The 23,952-nt window shown below is 45.4% G+C and overlaps 2 protein-coding genes across 4 annotated transcripts in view; one reads left to right on the top strand and one right to left on the bottom strand.

Moving 5' to 3' along the window:
• Positions 1–361: 361 nt before the first annotated feature.
• On the bottom strand, positions 362–8,832 carry LOC135904598 (ectopic P granules protein 5 homolog). Its single transcript, XM_065435457.2, has one exon. It carries the CDS (start codon positions 8,575–8,577, stop codon positions 1,036–1,038), a length of 7,542 nt encoding a protein of 2,513 aa, XP_065291529.2. The 5' UTR covers positions 8,578–8,832; the 3' UTR covers positions 362–1,035.
• Positions 8,833–9,295: 463 nt separating this feature from the next.
• LOC135904609 (FERM, ARHGEF and pleckstrin domain-containing protein 2-like) overlaps positions 9,296–23,952 on the top strand; it is a 220,828-nt gene continuing 206,171 nt past the window's right edge. For 2 of the 3 annotated variants that reach the window (XM_065435463.2, XM_065435487.2), the window contains exons 1-2: positions 9,297–9,456; positions 14,916–15,099. In XM_065435463.2, coding sequence (XP_065291535.2) covers positions 14,959–15,099 — 141 coding nt within the window. In that variant the 5' untranslated portion in view covers positions 9,297–9,456; positions 14,916–14,958. Of the gene's footprint in view, positions 9,457–14,915; positions 15,100–23,952 lie in introns of all 3 variants that reach the window. The other variant, XM_065435478.2, reaches the window with a different exon arrangement.

Here is a 23,952-nt window from a genome sequence, read left to right as displayed (position 1 = left end):
GATGCCGCTAGAGCTCAAGGGCTTCTGGCCGCCATCTAGGCGGGGTTGGCCCCCCCACGAATCTGCCGGCTATATAAATAAAAGTTATTTCTCTCTCTCTTGAACTTTCGGATCTTTTTCTTATCGTTATTCTGAGCACTACCTTTAAGTATAATTGGCCATTGTCTTTTGTCCTTGCCTATATATACTGTTTATGTCCCTGTTTTTCCAAAAATTCATCATCTGATTAATTTTCAGTTGCACTTTCTGGATGTTTTGATTGCGACATTGTTTTGTGTTGGGTCAGTTATATAATTATTGCCCCCACTTGCTTTGCATATTTTTAGAGCTTACTGTATGCTGTAAATAAGTAAAACATATGTGCAATGCTACTGCTTTTAATTTCACTTACAGTGCAAGCAGCACATATAGAAGGATGGGCTGAACAGCCATTCAATGGCATTAATTTACACAAAGATATTTGCCCATCTATCACACAAAGGAAACAATTGCCAAACACATATGCAAGTCTGACCTCACTTTTTCTGAACCAACAGAAACACTGGTAGTGTCTTGAACGCATACACCATGTGTAAAAGCATGGACTGAGCCGCCATTCAAAGGCATTGATTTATACAAAGATATATGCCCATCTATGACACAAAGGAAACAATTGCCAAATGCAGATGCAAGTCTGAGCACACTTTTTCTGAAACAAGAGAAAGAATCCTAGTGTCTTGAATGCATGACATAGCTTGGAAAGAAGGCAAGCTGTTGTAAGCTGTTGTACCTTTTGTCAGAGGCTGTGGTGTCACTGTGTCTGGTCTGATTTCTTGCATTAACTTTTACTGCACCATGAAAAGAGGTTAGGTCACATCCTGTTGCTGCATTCATACAGAACAGTAATGGCTGTAGTGTCCTTGTAAGAGATGAGTACTCAAAACATTGATAGCCATTAACATTTAACTTCTTGCATTATATTGCACGATACAGCACCACAATTTACACCTCTTGCAATCGTAAAGCACAATTTTTTAAAAAGTCCAGCACACACAATTACATGATGCCAAAAAATAGGATTCGCAGGTAGGCCTTTTCACAGTAAAAAAAGTTCACAAGGGTCTGAATAAGGTGCAGGCCGTCCCTCAATGTGAGGCTGGAGTCTTGGACAAGGTTCAGTGCTTCTTGGATCTCCTGCTGCAGTGGCATATAGGCTTTGGTAGTCTGTAGAATTTGAAGTCGTGAGAGGGTTTGACTTGCAAGAACAGTGTTATCCGCCAGTCGTGCAGCCACAAAGGCAGCCACAGCACGGCAGCAGAATCTGAATCGCAAGGACACTGTTGACCGACGGCCCATACCCAGAGCTCCAAGAAGGCCACCTGTGTCACGATCTTCACCTAAAACGCTCATTGTTGAGCAGACATTTGCCAGGAGATTATCTACTGCTTGCGGACTGCTGCCAAAGTCAAGCTGGCGAAAGCTCAAGGCCAGAAGCTTCGCCCACAACAGCAGCAGCTTGGGTTCAGACTCTCCACCTGCCCGGCTTTGACACACCCAATCAGCAAGCTGGTCCAACAGAATGCGCTCATCTTCGGGGCAGCGGCACTGCGGCAAACAGTACAGCACATAGCACAACTGGGTCAGGTGCGCAGCCTGGCAAGCACACTCTTCCCTGAAGACAGCCACGGTCAACTCTGGCACCCGGAAGGCACCTGCTGCCTGCCTCCAGCCACCATCAGCGGCAGCATTTCCCTCAAAGAATGCTGAAAGACACGCCTCAGTCACAAACACAAGGTGATGCACCGAGGCAAGGTTGGTGCATGCTGCTGCTAGTATGGCCAGCAGAACTGGATGTCCTGAGCGTGTGTCAAGCCAGGGTAGCAAGCCTCTACGCAATGCTTGTTCTTGAGTGCTGCCCTTGCTAGCACTGTCCAGAAGAGAGAGGGCCCGACCCAGAATTGCCACGGAGCTTTGCACTGACTGACACTGATCCAGCAGCTGTGGCAGCAGCAGTGCCACATCTTGGGCATCAGCTATTGGCAAAGCAGGCCCATAAAGTTCCACAAGTAAGCTCACAAATGCAAGTTGCTTGCTTGGGTCCCTGCTGCTGCTGCCAGGTACCATGCATGACACGACTGCCACAAACTCCAGCATTGCCCTGCTAGTGCAGCTACTCTGTTTGACAAGTTGATGCACATCACAGTTGCAGGCAAATATCTTCTGGATGCGGTGAACCAGTTCTACAGGCAGAATACCCCATTCAAGCTCATAGAGGGAGCCAAGTGTGCTAGCTATGAATGTGGTCATATCTTCACGCCAAGCAAGAGTGGCTACAAGTTCAGCAAAACATGAGTAATACTCCACTACACATTCAGGCATTAGCTGCTGTGCATGATGAAGGCACTCTTTCCAAGGCACTTCCACAAAAACTTTGACCAAAAAGTCTAAGTGGCTGGAGTACTTTCCTTCCAAGAGCTTGCAAGCCAGCCTCACGTCATCCACACAGGGAGAAAACTGTGACCATGGCAGTGAAGTAAGAGCAGCTTGGAGTGCAACAATGACATATTCTGGAGGGTTGGTCCATACATATTTGACAAAATAATGCTGCCAGACAAGTGACAGGACATTGACATTCCATGTGTTGTGACAGCAACGGTGGAAGAAGGTCAGTGCAGCAGCCAGAGAGTTAGCCATAATGGCAGCCTCTTCAGTATCTCCCGGTAGCCATGGTGCACACATGCTCTTGCCCTCACTTAATTCCAGCCAGGGCCCATAGAGCAGTAGCACAGTCTTTACAGCCTCTTGCAAGTTGTCATCTGGAGCTTTAAGATTTTCCCAAATATAGCAGTGTGCAGTGACAGCGAAAAAGCGAGGCAACACAGGCAGGAAAGGTTTCACTCGACTGTACAAGCCATTTTTAACTGTGGATGCATCAGATTTTCTAAGTGCAGCAAAACATTTAACTGTGGCGTTTATAGTGTCTGTTGTTTCAGCCAAAGACAAGAAGCACTGATGCTTTGCATACTCCTCATCATATGCCATTGCTACTTCATCAGGCATGCAGTAGCCAAGTGCCTGTAGAAAGACACCCCAGGTAGCCACAGGAATGGAGCAGGATACTGTGCCTTTGAGAAGCATAGCAAGAACAACTGTATAGTGCTCAGGGAAGTGAAACCGTAGCAAGTTATGTAAATGTACATGGAACACTTCAACCAGTGGCAATAAAGCTTGTGGTGGATTAATGCCACATTTGCATAGAGCCACCTCCACAGACTCCAGCAACTGCTCCCGTACAGCTCTATTGGGTTGACAGCTAGTCAGCCAACATGGCAATTCAAACTTGGACAACAGCACAAAGACGGCATTATACAGCCTTGGTACAATGCACGAACTCACCGACTGGTACATAAGAGCATACTGGTCTTCATTTGCTGCTGTTGGACTGAAGAAAGGTGCTACATGACCAACGATGCTTGGGTCATTAAGGATTGCTAGTAGCACAGGCAGACATTGGTTGGCCCGGTTGGACACAAACTCTTCTCCTACCATGTCCAGGCACAATGTTATGAACTGTCTTGTGGGTGCATGTTCTACCATCTCCTTGTGCAGTGACCCGACCAAACAAAAAAACAACTGACTGCCAAGTGCCTCTAGGGCTTCCTTGTTGGCTGAAGAGGCTTGCCGGTGCCGTTGAACCAACTGAGTAAGGCAAGCTTCTAGCTGCACGTGTGCACAACAGCTGGCATGTGGTGGGGGACGCTGAAGCTCTGTCAGGGTGGCGATCCACTCAGTTCTGTTCTGCTCAATATTGTGCAGAATTCCCGTAGCCTGACAAGCTTCATAGTACTGCAATCTCAGGTGAAGGGGGCCTTTGCATTCTTCGTGATAGTCACAAGGCACAGCCAGGTGCACAAATGCGGAGACATTGTCATAGAGGGCAGGCAGCAGCTCCTCTCGGCAGACACGATCCAGCTTGGTTAGCTTGTCTAGCTGGTCAGTGACTGTGCTCGCGTGGCCTAGTAGCACTCTCAGCTGAGTGGACACCAGCTCCTGCACTTGTGGTGCAAGGCAAGGCACAGCAGGAATAATGGGTCGCAATGTTGGTACAGCGGGTGCTGGCATTGGCCCTTCATATGTCTTGAGCCGAGAGATGATGCGCTCTTCAGGAGCGTCCTCACAGGGCTGCCTGTTTCTGCAAGGGCGGCTGATATGTGGTTCCTCTGCCAGATGTAGGCTCTGGAGCTCATGTCGCCCTTTCTCCATGGAGACAAGGTGATGCCAAGGCTGGTTGTCTCCTTGAATGATAGAACACAGTGCTTCAGGGCAATATTGAGAGGGCAAGGCACTAAAATCAATGCTGGTGGTTTGAAGACGAGGCTCTTCCAGCCACAAGCCAAACGTACGATACATTTTGAGCAGCAACTCACAAAGGTTCTTTGATGGCCCTTCTTCTATTGCACACTGTTGGAAGCAATGGTCTGCTAACTCATTTAATCGCCGCTTGATCTTTTTCAGCAAAGGAAAGTACTTAGCACTCTCAAAAAAACGTGGGCCCACACTGTTGCCATTGGGGCACCTCTGCAGGTAGAGAAAGAAAAACTGTTGCCATATCAGAGGAAGAGCTTGGTGGTCTCCTTTGGTCTGCAAGGCCTGATGTGCCCACCGGTACAGCAAGAGAACATCGACGGGTGCTTGCATTGTTTTTCTGACAACGATGTCAACTGAGACCTGCGGTGACTGTGCCATGTTGGAGAGAAAAGCTTTCCAAGCAGAGGCTACTTCAGGCAGCTGGGCTTCTGCAAGCATTCCTGCCAAGGCAAACCAAGGAAATTGTGGTACAGAGTGTAGAGGCACTATGGCTGGCCAAGAGGCAATCTGGCTGCCTAGCACATAGGAGAACACTGTCCTCACCATAGATTGCGATGCTGCTGGCACAGTAAGGTTGGCAAGCAGTTCTGTAAACTGTGCTATGACACTCTCGAGACAGTCTGCCTCAAAATAAGCCAGCTGCACCAGAACATCCAGAAGGTACATGACATTTTCCCTGCCCTTGGTTTTGTACATTGCCCTGTGCATGGGGATGTCTGGAAGGTGAAAGAGCAGCAATATCCAAAGTTTGATGGGCAGTGACGGAAAGCCCCAGTGTTTTGCTTGGCAGACGTGGCTGGTCATTGTAGCAGCAAGCTGCTTCAGCACACAACCTGGCTGCTCTGATCCCACAAGGCTTTTGGCTGCTGCCAGGTATGTGTTGTCAGCCAACACTAAGCGCTGTAAATCTTCTAAAAAGTGCTGGCTGGTTGTGAGCATCTCCTGACGCAAGTAGAAGAGTGGCAGAATGTGGCAGATACACTTAACTGCTGCTGCAAATTGCTCACCAAGTGTGAGTGTTGACAGGAGCTTAAGGCCAGTAGTAAGCACTTGCTCCCTATAGTGGCCGACACTCCCCACAGAAATGGACAAGAAGATGGCCGGAGGGCAGAGGTCCTTGCTAGCCCGAAAAATTGGGTGTAGCCACTCACACTGTTCTAAGTCAGGTGCAATGTCTTGGGGTGGATTTTCATCCAAGATAAGATGCAGTTGGCCTTGATGGTTACTGTCGAAAGCATGCAGCTTTAGTCGAAACAAAATTGTCCAGGTCCAGGAGACAAATCCCATGGGTGTAGAAGAATCGCCAGTACCTGTGGCCAAGTAGGACAAGTAGCGGACCTGTTTGTAAACATACCCTGCTGCTTCAAATGGAACACAAATCTTTTCGTAGGCTTCGAGCAACAGCAATGCAAGTTGTTGGTGCAGGCTTTGATCAAGAAAAAGTTGGCCCTGTTCACCAAAGCCATAATTGAGGTTCTCAATCAACAGCCGAGCCAGCTGACTCTGCGGTGAGTCAAGAGGGTAATAGAGGAGAAAATGGGCAATTACATCCAGGTCTTGTTTGTCAGGAAGCCATAAGTGTAGTGGCATGGCTTGCATTAGGTAGCATGCCATTATGCCCAGTGCCATCATGTGGTCATCAATTGCATCCAGTAGCACTGACACAACACATGGTTGTTTCTGTGCAAGCGACGACAGTAGGTCTCGTCCCTCTTTAGCAAATTGCTGTCTTATGTCCCGGTTCAGGTAAGTAATCTGAAATATTTCTATGGCCACAATGTGTGTGAAGGCACGCCCTTCCTCCTCTCGTGATGCAGCCATGTTAGCAAATGAAGTCATCAAGAAAAACACTTCTGACTGAAGCATATTGCACAGTTTTTCTTCAAAGCAGAGTTTATGACCTTTGTCTTGCAGCTTTTCACAGATTTCACTTGGAGCTAAAAGTGTTTGCTGCACCTCCTCTTGGTAACTGTTGTGCAGGAGCCACAGCAACTGCCAGAGCATAACAGTGGACACTGAAGTATATGGAAGGACAGCCATAAACTGCCATGCACCTGTGCTCTGCGAGTAGAATATGCAGTTTACTGCACGCAGAAAGAACTGATCATACTCAACTTGAAGCCGGATCAGAAGAGCCGAGTGGCTTGCACTTTGTGTTTGCATGAGCCGGAAGCTCCTCCAGTGGTCGGACACATACTGAACTGTGTGACGAATCAAGCGACTGATTCTTTTTGTTAACTGCCTGTATTTTGAGTGGTTGTATGTCTTTAGGCCAGTATGAAAAATCGAGACCAACTGTGATGCCACTGCAATCAGCTTAAGAATACTTCGTTCTGAACTTCTAGTCACATCATAGTCTTCAGGTATTACAAAGAGGAGGTGTTGGAAGATAGCAGCAAAGGGTACCTGATTTACCAGGGCCACCACATCATTTTCCCTCCAATGAACCACCGAAGGTGGCTCATCCTCTTCGCCATCAGAGTCCAGCACTACCCAGGGATCTTGTCCGGCTGCAGCCTCCAAGGCACTCTGCAGGGGTCGCAAGTACTCTTCACGTTGTTCTATTGGCGACATAACTGTGGCCAGAGCTGCCAGGGCGTAGTCTAGCTGTGGACAGCCCAGGGTAGCTTGGTGCCAGTCAGTGTGCTCAGGCCATGGTAAAGGACTGGGCACTTGGACCAAGCTGATGGCCCACTTGTGTATTCCTGGAGGACAACGCAACACATGACTCAGCAAGAAGAAGTGGTCTGCTAATGAGGCTACACGTAACAAGAGGCTAGCCAGCATACGCAGCCACGACTGCACATCATTCACGAACACTTCATCTTGAACTGCCTTTCTCAAAAACACAAAGAGCACACTAATGCATGTTCTCAGCTCAGCAACACCTTCTGTTAGCTGTGGCTGTGTCCCAGTGCTAATAGGCATGTTCTTTGGTATGTCCCGAAATGTAGGAATGTCTAGGATCAGTTGGAAGTAGTAATCGATTTGGACTCGCAGAGTGCTAGCATTGTGCATGTACAAGACGTGCTTCTCCCTGAGTACCTTGAGCAGCTTCTGAGACGATGATGCCATGAGTGATGCCACATCATCATTATACAAGGCACGCTGAAAGTAATGCTCTCCAGTAACTCGCTTGTTATCTGCACACCTCCCTTTTCCAGTGACAACATCTGGCACAATGTCCCACACGCATGTCTCATGCTTCCCAATGTGTTCTACCAGTTCCCGCACGGTGCACACTGTCGCAACTAGGAGTTCCCTGGACCGCCAGTAGCTTTCCAACAGCTTGTACAGTTCATGATGGTTCAGCCTCTTCTCTTGATTAAGGCTCACAAATTCCGACACTATGGTTGTTCTTTCCTTTAGCCAGGCATTTTCGTACAAAGCCATTATTTGCTCCTCCGTAAATGGACGCATAGACGTTCGAGTGTCGGGCACCTCTGAAAGCTCAGGGTACAGCCTGCCAACGCTTTTGTTTCTTCCAAGCGAATCATCACTACGGGACGTGACTGCAGCACTTTCTTCGACGCCCGAAATATGGAAGCGCACTGCGCTCTTCGCGCCAGGGGAGCTAGGAAATGCGTAATGGCTATCGAAACTTTCATCAGGGGCAGTTGGCACCTCAGGTTCAACTGCCGAGATCGGTGCTATCGCCAGCTGCGCAGTACTAAGCTCTTCAGTTGGCACCTCAGGTGGAACTGTCGTGATCGGTGCCACCGCCAGCTGCGCAGTGCCAAGCTCTCCAGTTCGTACCTCAGGTGAAACTGTCGTAGTCGGTGCCATCGCCAACTGCGCAGTACTAAGCTCCTCATCGCTCTGTCGTTCGCGATGAGCCGCAGCGCAGGCGCTCTGTCGTAAGTCAGTGTCATCATAGGCAGTCGGTTCCTCAGACAAAACTTCCGATATCGCTTCCGTTACACGCCCGGTACTAGTTCTCAAGTGGCCAGCTTCGTTCAGTCGCTCATGGTCGGCTTCAGCATATAAAAGCAACTCGGCGTTGTCCGGGTGCACAGATGGACGCTCATCATCACGTGCTGCGAAAGTTGCGTCGCAGTTATCACCAGTGTGCTGAGAGGATGCGTCAACAGCCTTACCGTCACACAATGGTTTGTTTACGGCATCACTTGCTTTAACATTTGTTGTCACAGAAGCTGATCCTGTGGAAGTTTCAGCAGGCAGGAGAGGTTGCTTCTTTCGAGATTTCTTCTTGGCTTTTACCTGCTCCATGCTGTCATTTTTTTTTATAGAAGACAAGCTTAGGCGACGGGTGCGCACAGATAGCGGGCACACCACAGCTGATTTGACGTTGGCTACTGGATGCTGCTCGGCACGGCTAGCTATGGTTTAGTGCGGTGACGTCACATTTTGTTGTTATATGAACAAATTTTGCGTGGCGCTACTGCTGCTCCGTGCTCCACCTCGGTGTCATCATACGTACGTACAGGAAACTCGGAAACTCTGTTCTACCACACGAGATTCACATTACCCACCACTTCTTCGGCACTGCACTTCTCTCTTCCCTTCATCCAAAAATCACTACACACACACCACCACCAGAACGTTGTTACATACAACTACATACAACAACACGACAGCGCCAGTTTTCTGGAATGGAGCACGCGATGCTTTAGTCCGGTCGTGCCACAACGAAACTAACAAAAATATGTGTGTTTTGCCTTGACCGATGCGCTATCGGAAAACGTCATGAAGAACATTTAAACAAAACGCGATTACATCTTTACATAACATAAATCACAGCCAGCCTACGCACATCGTTTCTATAATATTTCAAATCCATAATATAACATACAGTTTAAATGGAATAACTTCAAACGTTTATAAAAATAGTAAAGTGAATAATCACGGCATGCCTGAGCGTTCCCAAGTTTATTACTACACTAACCATTATTAAATGGCGAATCAGCGGCCTTCTGCTTAAGCAACTTTTTTTATTCCCCTGTTTCCTTTTTGGCAGATGTTTTGCAGTTGTGTGTGCGAGCGTTGCATATAATCGGCAGTACGCTGTATTACGTTCTTTCACTCTTGTGGTTATTTTGTGTGATGAATGCGGTACGATCTACGTGCAAGATGAATGATAAAGCATCGGTAAGGAGCTAGTACAGTGGTACTAACCTACTTGCGCTGCCTTTTAAGTTCCCAGATGAGTTTTCGTTTTTTTTTTTTCCTCTGCCACCCGTGCAAGCAAAATAAGGCGTTGTCTGCTGAGTGGTCAAAGCGCCGGAATTTTATTCCGTCGGACTGTAGTTCCTTTGGAGTGTTTGTGGTTTTCTTATATTTAAGGTATATAGAACTGCTCATGTCATAAGTAAATTTGCGGCTGCGCTACCGGGTCGATGTAGCTTATCGTTTTATCTTCTTTTTTTTTTATATACTGTGAGAGCGCAACCAAATGCTTGGCTTAATTGTCAGATCCGGCTGCTCGGAACCTTAGCGACACCCTTTTTGTCTCGCACCAGCCACCAGGCACTCAGGCAAGCACTTAGTGCCGGATGTGCGTCCCCCCCCCCCTCCCCCCCAACCCCGGCTACATTTGTCAGTCGGGGCTTCAAGACGGGCTGTCATCGTAGTGCTCTAAGTGCAAAAATGCCACAGTAATAATGATCTAACACACAAATCGCAAATCAAAAATTTTCACGGCGCTCTATTTTTCTGGTAATTATTTGTTTTATGTGCAATTTTAACAGCTGTGCGTACTGATGTCAAAGTTACCTTGAAAGAAAGATTGTCGTATAAAAGAAAAGTTTAAAAAAGTACGACATTCTGTATTGATGTCTTGGTTCTTTAACCAAGTTTATTTTGTAAACAGAGTTACAAGCTTAGTTGCATTTGCGATACGTGGAATTAGCGTATCAACTATGCTTGTCACCGGTCTTAATGATACAGTTTTGACGTCGCAGTACTTTCGAGAAATGTGCGTTGGTCATAGAGGCAGCAGTCAAGCCAATGCTTCATCACACATTATTGTGTAATAATGGCCAAAGAGCTCAATTTTACCAGAAGCAGTTTAATTTTGTAGCTCTCCATGCTGGCCAATGCATTTTGAAAGTGCACGCAGGGGTCATGCGAAACAGCAGCATCATCTTGCTCCCTGCCTCATACCATCATATGTGTGTGCTTTCTGTGCAAGTGCTGTGTCTCCATGAAGTACAAGGATTTGGATGGTTTGGTTTGTTTATATGTGGCTTGGCCTAGAACATGGTCATATATAATGCCACCCAAATAAGGCTTCCTCAGAATGAAATCGCAAAAAGTCTTGGGCCTCTCGTAATACATATTAATTATGGTTTTCTTACATATATTACAATGAGTAAGTGAACAAACAAATGAAATATGACAAGCTGACACACATTGAGCGCTGACCTTCTAGTCTTTCCTCAAACTTTGTGAACCCTATGTTTTAAAGAAAAAACCTATTAACGCGACAGCGTTAAGGGCCCTGTATCGCAGAAAATGCAGTGTCGGCGCCAGCGGCGATCTCCGTGTAAGTAAAACCATCTCGAACCATGCATCCCGATCCACACAGGCCCTCCTTGTGGCGCATGGGCATTACTGAACCTAATTGAATTTCTCAAAGTAAAATGTGTCAAAAAAATTTGTAAAGTATGACTTGCACATAACCTTCAGACATGATAGCGTCTGATTGTAATTTGAATATATGAGAAAACATAATTCTATTACTCAGAAACTCAAACACAAACCCGTTTTCCAGCTGCCGTTTGAGGTAACCAGAAAGCTCGCTTTAGTGCATAGCATTCGCTGCCAGCGCTTCCAGAAAAACGTTGCGGTTACATAAGCTGCAATTGCTGGGAAGCGTGAGAAGCAGTCTTGGATCTTTTAATGCTGTTGCGTTCCACTCTTAAAGCCGAAGCTTAAGTGTCCTCCAAATTTTTTCGTCATATTAAATAAGAAAGTTCACTGATGATTACAATACTCCTTAATGCGAAATTTGAGTGCAGCTCTATGTGTTTTCATTTCTTGATATATTGCCCGGTGTGGACAGTCTGCCTCATGCAGCACGTGGCAGATGGAGCGAAGTGTGGTGTGACTGCCTCGCTAATCTGGACTTGGCAAGAACCAGCGCATGGGTGATGCGTGGGCGCAATTCACAGCAGCTGCCGCCAACAGACCTCCCAGATAATGCGCGCTACTCTGGCACCATCTCGTAGCCATCGTTGCCACACTAAACTTTTCTTCTCACCCTTTCGCAATACCCTCCTTCTCTGCTTTCCTCCTTGTGTCTTTCATCCCCTGCTGTGCTTCGCGTTCGCTTTCATCTTTTGCTGTGCTCATTCACTTGGTTATGGTGACGCTGACGCTCGCTGCAGGAACAGACGCCTAAGAGCTGTGCTCTTAAACAGCATTTTACATGCTGTTTTAAAAGTGAGTTAGCCATTGTGACATACGAAGCACTGTTTGCCCTTCAATCCTGGCTCTCTTAATCTCAATCCCCCATTTCCTAACATTCCCATGCATATAGCACTACTTCTCCCACTTGGTAGTCATAAGGAATTGTGAGGCAGTAAGTGCTCTGGTGCAAAGTGGGTGCAGCTTAGTAGTCCTTGAGATGCTAACTCGAAATAACTAGAAACTGACACAGCTGATGGTGTAGGACGATTTTCAATTAATTTGAGGGAATGGTTTTATGGCAGTGTTTCAGCCACTGTAATGTTGGGGAGCAAAGGTCGTCCTAACACGATGCCCAGTAAGCCGTGACATTTTGAATATACGACTGGCTGCATGTTTCACGCATCACATTGGTTTAGTCTACAGTGAAGGGCAGTAGGATACAAAGATAAACCTAGTTAAATGATCATCGCGAACAAACAGCACGAAAGCCAGACAAGGAAGCAGATGCGATGTAGCACTGCATCTGTGTCTGCTTCCTTGTTGTGTTCTCATGCTGTTTTTTTTTTTCAGGGTAAAAAGTAAAAATGAAAGTTGTATCATTATTAGTATTATTATAATGTAGTTATAGCAAATGGTGATGCTTTCACCAATGGGTCGCTTAATTCAAAAGGTGATCTCTGTGTTGGTTTTAAATTGTTTATTTCAGTTGGGTTTTATTGTTGTTTATTTGCCCTTTTGATGCGAGTAGTGTCCACAGTAGAGTTTATTGTGCCATTTTGTGAAGCATTAATTGCTACCTAGCTTCATTTACTCAGCTGCAGCTATTTTTTAAGCTAGAGCCATGCCAAAGTCAAATTTTCCAAGCTTTTGCACTTCCAGGGTGTGCACAGTACACTTAAAACTTGCATATCTGGTGGTGTCACACCTCTTCCTGAATAATTTTTATAGAATCGTCGGGAATCAGCATCACGTGGAAGAGGGGTATGGGCAGCATTCATTGGTGGTGTTTGTTCCACGCTTGCAGCAAGACTCCAATAGACATGAGTGATTGCCTTTCAATATGTTTAAAGCACAGTGACAAAATTGACTGGCTTTTGCAACCATGAGGGCGTTTTGTGTGAAGCTCTTGTATTTCCCTTAGCTCCAACATTTAGTTGCAGCTCCAGCATTTTAGATCTGCAGTCTCACTCGTACCAACTCTGAGCACTCTTGCAGTTCTAATTGCAGCTAAGTTGCCTGATGGCCACAAATTCTCACTCCACTGCACCGTGCAAAATGTTTGGCTGCTGGCATGTATGGCCCTGTGAAAATAATTTCTGTTATACTAAGAATGTAAATGTTTGAACCTTACAGTGTACAGTGCAAGCCACATGCTGGAATGTAGAGGGAAGACCAGTAGATGGAAACAATAGCGTGAGTGTTCTCATGACTAGGAAGCAGTTCAACCAATTTTCACATCAGCAACCACATTGTGTGGTTCGCCAATCCAAATGGTTTTGTTCTAGGCAAAATTTTTTGGCATTGGTAACATTGGTGGTCACATCATCTTGTGACTCTCCTGATGTGTACTACTGCAGTGGAGATCCAGCCTCAACAAAGCAGTGGTGTTTGTATGCCTATCCACAGAGAATAAGGAGCACTTCATTGCTGATTGCTTCAGCAGCAGCAGCTAGAAAATATACTGCAAGAAACCAACCCAAAGGCAGTTAGCCCAGAACTGTTTGCACAACCACATTGACTCACTGGTTGGAATGTGCTTCAGAGAAGCTATTTCTGCTCACAAAGATTTGAGGCATATTGGAGGAGATGAAAGTTCTTCACATCAATGTACTCCCCCTGAATTTGCGAGAGGCACACATTGGTGATGTTGTTCACAGTGTGTATTTGCAAATAGCAAACAAATATCCTACAGTTGTGCTTATATTGAACCCAGATGCTTGAACTTATTGTTTATATTTAACAGCTGCAACCTTTTTCAAGATCAAATTTATCTAACTGCATCCATCAGGACATGGAGTGCACTGGAATGTCAAATGTTGCACCACTGTACAGAGGTAAACTTGTGAACTACACCTAGCACTAGCATGGGCGACACTATAACTGGTGGGACACCTTTGATATGCGAGATAAAGATTGATTTAGCATTAACAGCAAAATCTTGGGTCCCGTAAAATGCATGGTCTCAGATCTTGTAGCTATAGAACAGCTTCTGTGAAGAATTTCATGTTAGGAATATGAGTGGTTGCTTCGCAAAAGGCCTGTAAAAGTATATATTTTTTATTTTGAAACAAAAAAAACGCTGCCATTACCGCTTGCTGAAAACGACACATGACTTGCACAGCTCCTTGGCATGGCCTCTGACGATAACCGTGACCCATGCCTTCCCACGGTACACTGAAAAATCTTGGAGGCGATGTGCTAGGACTTGTCATAGCAGCTGACAATCAGGTCCATGCATTGTCACCATCGTCAAGTGCATGCATTATGACATGTTGCAAGCATTGCTGACAACTGTCACTAAAATTTGACAGCTGCTGACTGAGACCAGGTCACCATACACTTTGGCATGCCAAAGCTCTGTGTCCAACTATTCCCTGATGTTAGTCATGAAGTTGTTAAAATAGTTTGTTTCTCAAGTAGTCTGGAATAATGAGATGTTGGCCTTGGAGAAGGCCGTTGCAAAATGTGAGGGAGTCTTATTGTGACCAATGAATCTAAGCAAAAGTGGAAGCAGCATCCATTTTGGCCAGCTGTTGCAGTATCCTTGCAGGGTGTAGTAAATTGGATCACCATTCAGTGCTTCTTGAACTTTCTTGAGTACCCCAGAGTGATGGCAAAGAATAGAGTCTTCAGCGAATCATGCATCTTATAGGATGGAAATTTTGTCAGTCAGAGGCGTAGTCAGTGAAATTTCAGTTCCGAGTAAGCGGCTGTGGTGCCAGTTTTTTCTTCTTCCTTGTGTGCCATGCTATCTTTATGTATCCTCATGAATGGTTATGGGTCCTTTAACCACATCCTCAAGCTTAAGTGAACCCCATGTTTTGTCTGCAACATGCACAAAATGTGAGCTGTGCCAGCTGGGGTTTCGTCTTGTAGCACAATGCAATACCAATCTCATCACTAGCCCATCAGTCTAGCATCAGACTAGCATACTAGCTCATCAGTCTATCTGTTTAAGCTGGGGCTGCTATGTACAGGAGGTGCGCTGAGCAGATGGTGGCCAGGTGACAGTGGCAGCCCATGGCGGGGCGTCATTCCGAGGGGGGGTCTCCCAGCAGCCCCCCCAAGGAGGAGGAGCTCCGGCCAGTGGCGGGGGCAGGCCGCACCCTGGCTGTCCAGGTGCACTTGCTCGATGACACAGTGAACACATTCAATGTGCAGGTGAGTTGCTAAAAGTTGGTGCATCTTGGTTACACTGCAGTTGTTCAGCCACTGCAGCAATGAAGAGTGCAGGTTTCAGGTTAACATTCTTTTGTATATTGAACTGTAGGTTTAATTCTTAAGTTCCCTTAAATTTACATTGTTTCCACTTGCTAACCTTCGGATCTTGTAGGCATTAGGTAATACTGTGCTGTTGCTGTCATGTGGCACAAAAATGTGCATGTTTTGGTGTTATTCTTTTCATACCATGGGATTGGAATGGTGCTATGCTGCAATTGAAGATTGAAGGCGGCCACACTTACTTGGTACTTGGCTTACACTGTAACTTGTTTCTGTAATGTCCACAAGCTGGCCCTCTGCATCATATTTCAAGATGCAAGTAGATTGGTCAAAGAATTTTGATCAAGCATTTTTTATTTATTTATTTATTTATCTGTAAGATACCTTACAAGGCTTCTACATGGGCCATTGAGTGAGGGGGTTATAGAACCAAGTACACACATAAAAAGCGGCAAACTTGTGACAATATCAAGGCTGAAAAAACAGCAGCCAGGTACACAGCTTAAAAATTACAGAAACATTAACGACATGCAGCTGTGTATTAGAACTATTAAAACAGCTCGATAAGTTTGTAAACAAATGTACTGCAGTGTAAGGGCAAAATAGGAAAATAAAACCAAACAGTGAGATGAATAACAAGGGATATGCGAGTTCAGCTAGTGCCTGAGTTTTTCACAGTCAGTTTCTACAACTGTGTTATTTGGAAGGCTGTTCCAGAGACAAATGGCATGTGGAATTGCAGATGAGTTGAATGCTTCAGTTTTACCGTAGAAGTGCGTGAAGCTAAGATGATTGTGTAATCTGCATGACGTGTGAGATGAAGTTTCTAGACATGGGGAGCATTTTTTATTGTGGTGGACGTACTTATGAAATAATGACAAAAGTAGGGGTGTGCGAATATTGAACTTTTCGAATACGAATCGAATACGAATAAGGCGAAAAACTGTCTTCGAATATCGAATCGAATATCGAATGTATGTGTACCATTTAAAAATTGCAAAACAAGGTAACAACAGCTTTATTACACTTTTAAAAATAATATTGCATTTTACGAGGCTGCTTCAGGTTAAAGAGGCACTCATTCTAGGTAATGCACCCAGGTAATGTAAGGTAATGCTCTGTCAGGTAAACGCTTGTTACAGATTATCGCGAAGGAAAATTGACTGCTCAACATGTTCAGAAAGTAAAGGCTCTCTATGCACTGTGACAACATTGGTCCAGGTAACATTTTCTGTGCATATTTTATTGCGCATACTTACAAAGCCCGAAAGTACATCATATATTGTTATGAAAGAGCCCTGGAATAAAGCATGGTAAAAAAAATCGAAACTGATCATGTCTCACGGGCCTGATGCAGATAGACTGGAACAGAGCATACACATTCATAGTAAGGTTCGTTACAGCACTTAAGATCACAGTGATGTAACGCTGTGTCGTTATTTTGTACCTTCTTTTGTCCTTGTTTTGTGTTGCGCTGTAACGAACCTTACTATGAATCCCAACCAACTGGCCCAACTTGCCATCTTGATGCAGAGCATACAGATAATGAGCGGATCATGTGAAGCTCTCAGTGAATAAACATGTTCACAGGAGAATGTGGAGCAAGCGTATAATTTGTCAATTGCTAAATTATTCACAGTCTGTCCGATTATTCACCGTTTCGACCATTATTCGGCCGTCCTCGAATATTCGGGAGTTTACGAATATGCATTTCTCGAATCGAATTCGCTTCGAATAAGGAAAATATTCGATTCGTATTCGAAATTTCGAATATTCGCACACCCCTAGACAAAAGGGTTATGTTGTGACGATTACTTAGTAGCTGAAGTGAAAGCTCTTTATTTGAGTTACTTGAAAATGGTCGTCATAATTCTGGGAAATTAAACACGTTGCTCTATCTTGGATTGATTCCAGCATGTTAAGGTAAACATATCACGGCTGCCATCTTGCATGTAGTTCAGATTTTCCCACCAGGCAATGCCACTCAGTCATGTTTGGAAAAAAGGAAAGAAAGATCTGCTCTTTGCCATTGCAGCATGCTCCAGTCTGTCCCTGTTCTGACGCTGTGACAGGTGGTCTGCTGTATTTGAGCAAAATGCCCCCTTCCCACCTTTTGTCGGGACCAGTTGTGCCTGGCACCATTGTTGTTTTGTTGCATGTGGTGACCTTCTTCCTGCTCATACCTTCAACAATGGCTTTTGTTGAACCTTTCTGTATGTAAAATGGTTAGTGCTGCTAATGGTGGCTATAGATGTCGTAAAGGGTTCGTCACTGGTGCTTTTGAAGTGGCTGTCCTGTGAGTATGAACTGCTGCATTGAAAACCGTCTCGGTAAATGGCCTACAGGCTGCAGTGCTCACTACCTCGGTGGAACACGACGCTTGTAGTAATAGACAGATTGATACTGAAGCGGAAGGAACCTTGAGTGATGATCGTCACCTACTTTTGTTTCTTTTTCATCCTAGTGTTTACTTTAAAAAAAAAAAAACTGTTAGCATTCTGCAAAGTACAGGCCCACTAAAAGAAGGCTCTAGGCTTGAAATGGTATAATCTTGAAAGTATAATCTTGAAGATATAAGCTTGAAATGGCCTATAAGCACATAGATAGAAAGGGAAGGAAATTGCTACTGACCACAGTAACTGTCGAGCGCAGTCTGCTGACACCTGCGCAGCGCTAAGCAGTAGAGGAGGGGTGGCGATAAAAAAGTAGGCATAAAGGTTAGTAGACAGTATAGAGTTTAAAAACGAAATATTTACAACAGCTAGTTCTTCACCAGTTCTTCAAATGGTGAAGAAGAACTGGCTTATGCATTGCTGAACAACGGCCATCTCGGCTGCTATAGACGTCTGTCTCCCTGATAAGAACCAATACGGTGTAAAATTCGCTATATCCATAAGGATATAGTGGGCCATATTGACAAATTCTACAGCATTAATGAGAGGGTAGCTGTAGTTGTAATCAAACTTAATAAGAGGTATAGATTAAAGGTAGCACAAGCCTATGCTCCAACATCCAGTCACGATGATGAGGAAGTAGATCAGTTTTATGAAGATGTTGAATTAGTGATGAGAAAACTGCAAGCTCAGTATACTGCAATAATAGGCGAGTTCAATGCAAAAGTGGGGAAAAGGCAGGCTGGTGAACAAGCAGTCGGCAGCTATGGCGTCGATTCTAGGAACGCTAGAGAAGAGATGCTGGTAGAATTCGCAGAAAGGAATAAGCTTTGAATAATGGACACCTTTTTCAGGAAGCATAGCAACATAAGGTGGACCTGGGAAAGCCCTAATGGTGAAACAAGAAATGAAATTGACTTCATACTTTCTGCTGATCCCAGCATAGTGCAGGATGTAGAAGTGATAGGTAGGGTAAAGTGCAGTGATCATAGGTTAGTGAGGGCTGGGATTCACCTCAATTTGAGGAGAGAAAAAGTAAAATTGGTCAAGAAGAAACAGGCCAATCTAGAGGCAATAAGGGTAAAAGCAGACAAACTTAGGCTGGTGCTTGCAAACAAATATGCTGCCTTAGGACAGAGAGATGTAGATGACATAGCGATAATGAATGAAACCGTAAGTAGGCTGGCTTCAGAAGTAGCAGTTGAAGCGGGAGGCAAGGCACCAAGGCAACCAGTAGCCAAGCTCTCCCAAGTAACAAAGGACCTAATAAAGAAATGACAAAGAATAAAAATGTCCAACTCAAGAGATAGATAGAATTTGCAGAACTGTAAAAACTGATCAACAAGGCAAAAATAAGTGATATTCTAAACTATAATGTAAGAAAAACTGAAGAAGCCGTAAAAAATATACGCAGCCTGAAATCGGTGAGAAGGATACTTGGCATAGGACAAACCAAGATGTATGCACTGAAAGATAAGCAGGGTAATATCATCAGCAATCTCGAAGATATAGTAAAAGCAGTGGAAGAATTCTATGCTGACCTGTGCAGCACCCAGAGGAGTCAGGATACCTCAATTACAAACAGTAATGAACAGGATACAGAAACTCCTCCTATAACTAGCGATGAGGTCAGAAGGGCCCTGCAAGACATGAAACGAGGAAGAGCAGCAGGAGAAAATGGAATAACCGTCGATTTAAACAAAGATGGAGGAGACATATTGCTTGGAAAATTGGCGACTCTTTATACGAAGTGTCTATCGACTGCAAGGGTCCCAGAAAACTGGAAGAATGCAAACATTGTACTAATCCACAAAAAGGGAGACGTTAAATAATTGAAAAATTATAGGCCCATTAGCTTCCTCCCAGTGTTATATAAAATATTTACCAAAATAATGTCCAATAGAATAAGGGCAACACTAGGCTCAGTCAACCAAGGGAATAGGCAGGTTTCAAGAAGGGATACTCTACAATAGATCGCATCCATGTCATCAATCAGGTAATCGAGAAATCCACAGAGTACAATAAGCCTCTTTATGGCTTTCATAGATCATGAAAAGGCATTTGATTCGGTAGAGATACCAGCAGTCACAGAGGCATTACGTAATCAAAGAGTGCAAAACGCTTACGTAAATACCTTGGAAAATATCTACAGAGGTTCTACAGCTACCTTAATTCTACCCAAAAAAAGCAGGAAGATACTTTTAAAGAAAGTGGTCAGACAGGGAGACACTGTCTCTCCAGTGCTATTCACTGCATGCTTGGAAGAAGTATTTAAGCTATTAAACTGGGAAAGCTTAGGAGTAAGGATCGACGGCAAATATCTTCGCAACCTTCGGTTTGCAGATGACATTGTTCTATTCAGCAACACTGCAGATGAGTTACAACAAATGGTTGAGGACCTTAACAGAGAGAGTGTAAGAGTGGGGCTGAAGAATAATATGCAGACGACAGATAATTATGAATAGCCGGGCAAGGGAACAAGAGTTCAAGATCGCGAGTTGGCCTCTAGAGTCTGTGAAGAAGTATGTTTACCTAGGTCAATAATCACAGGGAACCCTGATCGCAATAAGGAAGTTCATAGAAGAATAAAAATATTGTTACGCTCCTAGGTGCATAGTGGGTTCACGAATGTGACGCTCTTAGGTGCATAGTGGGTTCACGCCTCAACAAACAGTGTGCGGGGGCACCGAAGGGTGGTGAACGAAGAAGACGTCGTGTGGCTGGCTGGCTGAAACTCGACAGGCGCTCAGCTGATCAAGGCCATCACTTCTAACTCTACCCGGCTTCAAAGTAACGCCTTTTGTGGGCGCAACAGAGTGGTGGAGGTGCGGGGTACGACTGGACGTACCACGGAGTCGCAACATCCAGAACTTCGCCGGAGCCGTCGTCTTGCCGGTCTCTTGCCAACGACCTTCCCTATGGCTCAGGACGGAGGTGGACAAATGCCAGCTCTAGTTTCACCTTCTCAAAGGTCAGCGCCAGTTGGACCTTTGCGGCACTACATGGAACCACGCTCGTTCGCGGGGAAAGTGGGCGAAGACGTCGACGAGTGGCTGATGCACTACGCAAGGGTGAGCCGCTACAACCGTTGGGATTCTGTGACTCAGCTTGAATATGTCGCGCTCTTTCTGAGTGAGACAGCGCTGATGTGGTATGAAAACCACGAAGACTCCCTAACAATGTGGGAGCACTTTGTCGAGGAAATTAAGAAGTATTTTGGCGACACCCACGCCAAACAGAAACGCGCCGAGAGAACACTTGCTCAAAGAGCTCAAGCTCCTGGAGAAACATGCACAATATACATAGAGGAAATCCTCAAGCTGTGCAAAATCGTGAATCCGCAGATGTCCGAGGAAGACCGAGTCGGACATCTCCTCAAAGGAATTGCAGAAGATGTATACAATTTCCTCATAAGTCGGGAACACGTTGATTCCGTCTCAGATGTCGTGCGTCATTGCCGTACGTTTGAGACGTTGAAAACACGTCGCATTGTGCCAAAGTTTGGACACCTGGCGAATGTGACAACCATTGCCAGCGTCGATGAGAGCCCGTCTGCCGATCTTTGGTCCACTATACGGCAGATCGTGCGTGAAGAACTGCTGCGGCACCAGGAACTTGCGCGCGACGTCATACGACAACCTGACGCTTATTACCCGCAACACATGGCGCCTGCCACACCCTGCGCTTCCTGGCAACCGGCGGTATGTGTCACAGACGTCAACCACAGAGGTGCCCCATGGTCACGTGAGGACACATTTACGCCCGAACACCGACTAGCAGAACGCCCTCGCAGACCGACCGTTCCTCCTGTGCAGCAGGCTCAGCCGCTCCGCTCTGCTACACGACCCCCAACGGCTGAGCGCTTCGAAGGGCAGTTCATCGATCGTCGTTTACCTGTGTGCTATAGCTGTGGCGACTTGGGTCACATTGCCAGGTACTGCAATCGCCGCCAACCACCGAGGTTCGACCGATCGACGATGTCTAGGCGGTACCGCGGTCCTCTGGGCGAAACATATTCTCCCTCGCACACATATTTAGGAAGCTTGCCTCACCAGCACCCGGAGCCGCTACGGAACCGTTCTCCAGCATCCGATCGCAGCTTGACACCACCACCCGCTCCTCGTGTAAGCCGGTCGCCCTCTCCGCGGCGTCGATACCCGTCGCCACCTCCGGAAAACTAGCCAGCGCGGCCGTTGGAGGTGAGGTTGCTGGACAATCTTCGATATCGACAGAGATACCTCCACCACTCTGTTGCGCCCACAAAAGGCGTTACTTTGAAGCCGGGTAGAGTTAGAAGCGATGGCCTTGATCAGCTGAGCGCCTGTCGAGATTCAGCCAGCCAGCCACACGACGTCTTCTTCGTTCACCACCCTTCGGTGCCCCCGCACACTGTTTGTTGAGGCGTGAACCCACTATGCACCTAAGAGCGTCACATTCGTGAACCCACTATGCACCTAGGAGCGTAACAATATGTTTGATCGCATACGGCAGACATTGTCGGCTCTTGACTGGAAGTTTACCATTACCATTGAAAAGGAAGGCATACAATCAGTGCATTTTACCAGTGCTGACATATGGGGCAGAGACTTGGAGGCTGACAAAGAAGCTTGAGAACAAGTTAAGGACCGCGCAAAGAGCGATGGAACGAAGATTGCTAGGCATAACGTTAAGAGACAGAAAGAGGGTGGTATGGATCAGAGAGCAAACTGGTATATATGATATTCTAATTGACATCAAGAGAAAAAAAATGGAGCTGGGCAGGTCATGTAATGCACCAGTTAGATAACCATTGTACCATTAGGGTTACAGAATGGTTACGAAGAGAAGGGAAGCGCAGTTGAGGATGGCAGAAAACTAGACGGAGTGATGAAATTAGGAAATTCGCGTGCGCTAGTTGGAATCGGTTGGCGCAGCACAGAGGCCTTCGTCCTGTAGTGGACACAAAACAGGCTGCTGCTGCTGCTGCTGCTGCTGCTGATGATGATGATGATTTACAACAGTGCGACTAAGTAAAAAAGAAAGAAAAACCTGTTTGTTTGTGGAGTGACTTCCTCGAGAAAGGGTGTCACTGGCACTGTTAGGTCGCGTGAAACAGCGGGGTGGTGAGGCCCGACTGCTTGAAGAAGTCGCAGTACTTTTGTAAGCTACCAGATGCCACCTGCAAGTACATAAAAGTTGTTTGCACCGCTGACACCAGTTTTGTTTCGACCGCATGTGCCGCTTGACCTGATGCTTATTTCCCTACGTTTGGAAGCCTCCCTGCAAGGTCATTACCATTACTTTGGCGCTAACAGTATGCAGAGCCCTTTTTATATACATGTGCAACAGAAAGGCTTTGCGTGTAGCCAACTAAAGCCCTATTAGCCTCATGCTGATTGTACGGCAATACTAATGTGCAGAGCTCGTTTTGAATTAGCATGTACATGAAAAAGAATGTCAATTTGCATACACCTGACCAGCAGAAAAATGAGCTTATTTCACTGCTCCTTTGTAGATTTCGTAATCAGCATAAGACAATTTTCTAAGCATAAGACAATTTTCTCTTCATACAATTGCAGAGAAGGGTGTGCTGCTTGGTTATTGAACATTTGAGAGTTTTAGCTTGAATAGTCTTGCCTCTTCTTCAGTAATGCGTGAACAAGTATAGTCATAAATTGACAATTTGAAGTAATAACTCGTGAACTGTTCATCAGAACACAAAAAAACCTTGCGTTGATGATATGTGCACTGTAACCTAGAAAACCACTAAATATTGTTGTTCTGTGTTAAAAAGGAAAAAGATGTTCATTCATAAACTTTTATTCTTCTGCCATTTTTATTAGGGTCTATATAAATTTCCAATTGCTTTACATGCAATATCTCTTCATATAAATTTTGTATAACATTTCATTTAAAGGCACAGCAAACTGCGTTTTGTTATGTTGAACAGTTTTGCGAGAAATGCATTACAACTGAGGCTAGTACAGCAAAAAAACGTTTTTTGCACACACTATTTTGATTGCCATTAAGTAACACTTCAGACTAGGCGATGATACTAGGTGTCATAGGAAAGTACAGGAAGTAAGCTTTCTAATGCAATATAATTCACATCCATCCAATGAGCGCAGAAAGCACAGTGCGTCCGCAAACAATGACTAAAATGTGGAGCGCATGCTGGCAGAGTGGAACCGCCACCTTAACTGGCTCTCTCGTTACCACGTCTATGCAAATCGATTGCCAGTGATTGATGCTTTAGATTACCGATTTAAACACGTTGGCGCCCTTCCTTATCCACTTAAGGCCATCCAGTAGTTAGTACAGGCACTGCACTTTCAGAATCAGTTAAAATTTTCACGATCCGACGAGGTTGTGATTTTTGACGGACCTTTTTGCGAACGAATACGCATATGTACGAATACGC

This window comes from Dermacentor albipictus, chromosome 1 (assembly GCF_038994185.2).
Source record: "Dermacentor albipictus isolate Rhodes 1998 colony chromosome 1, USDA_Dalb.pri_finalv2, whole genome shotgun sequence".
NCBI classification, from domain to species: Eukaryota; Metazoa; Arthropoda; class Arachnida; order Ixodida; family Ixodidae; genus Dermacentor; species Dermacentor albipictus.
The sequence above is the reverse complement of the archived record's forward strand: the minus strand, read 5'-3'. Positions and strand labels throughout refer to the sequence as shown.

Bases quoted from the DNA above. Each gene is read 5' to 3' on its own strand.
- LOC135904598 (XM_065435457.2), bottom strand. From the start codon at position 8,577: ATGGAGCAGGTAAAAGCCAAGAAGAAATCTCGAAAGAAGCAACCTCTC.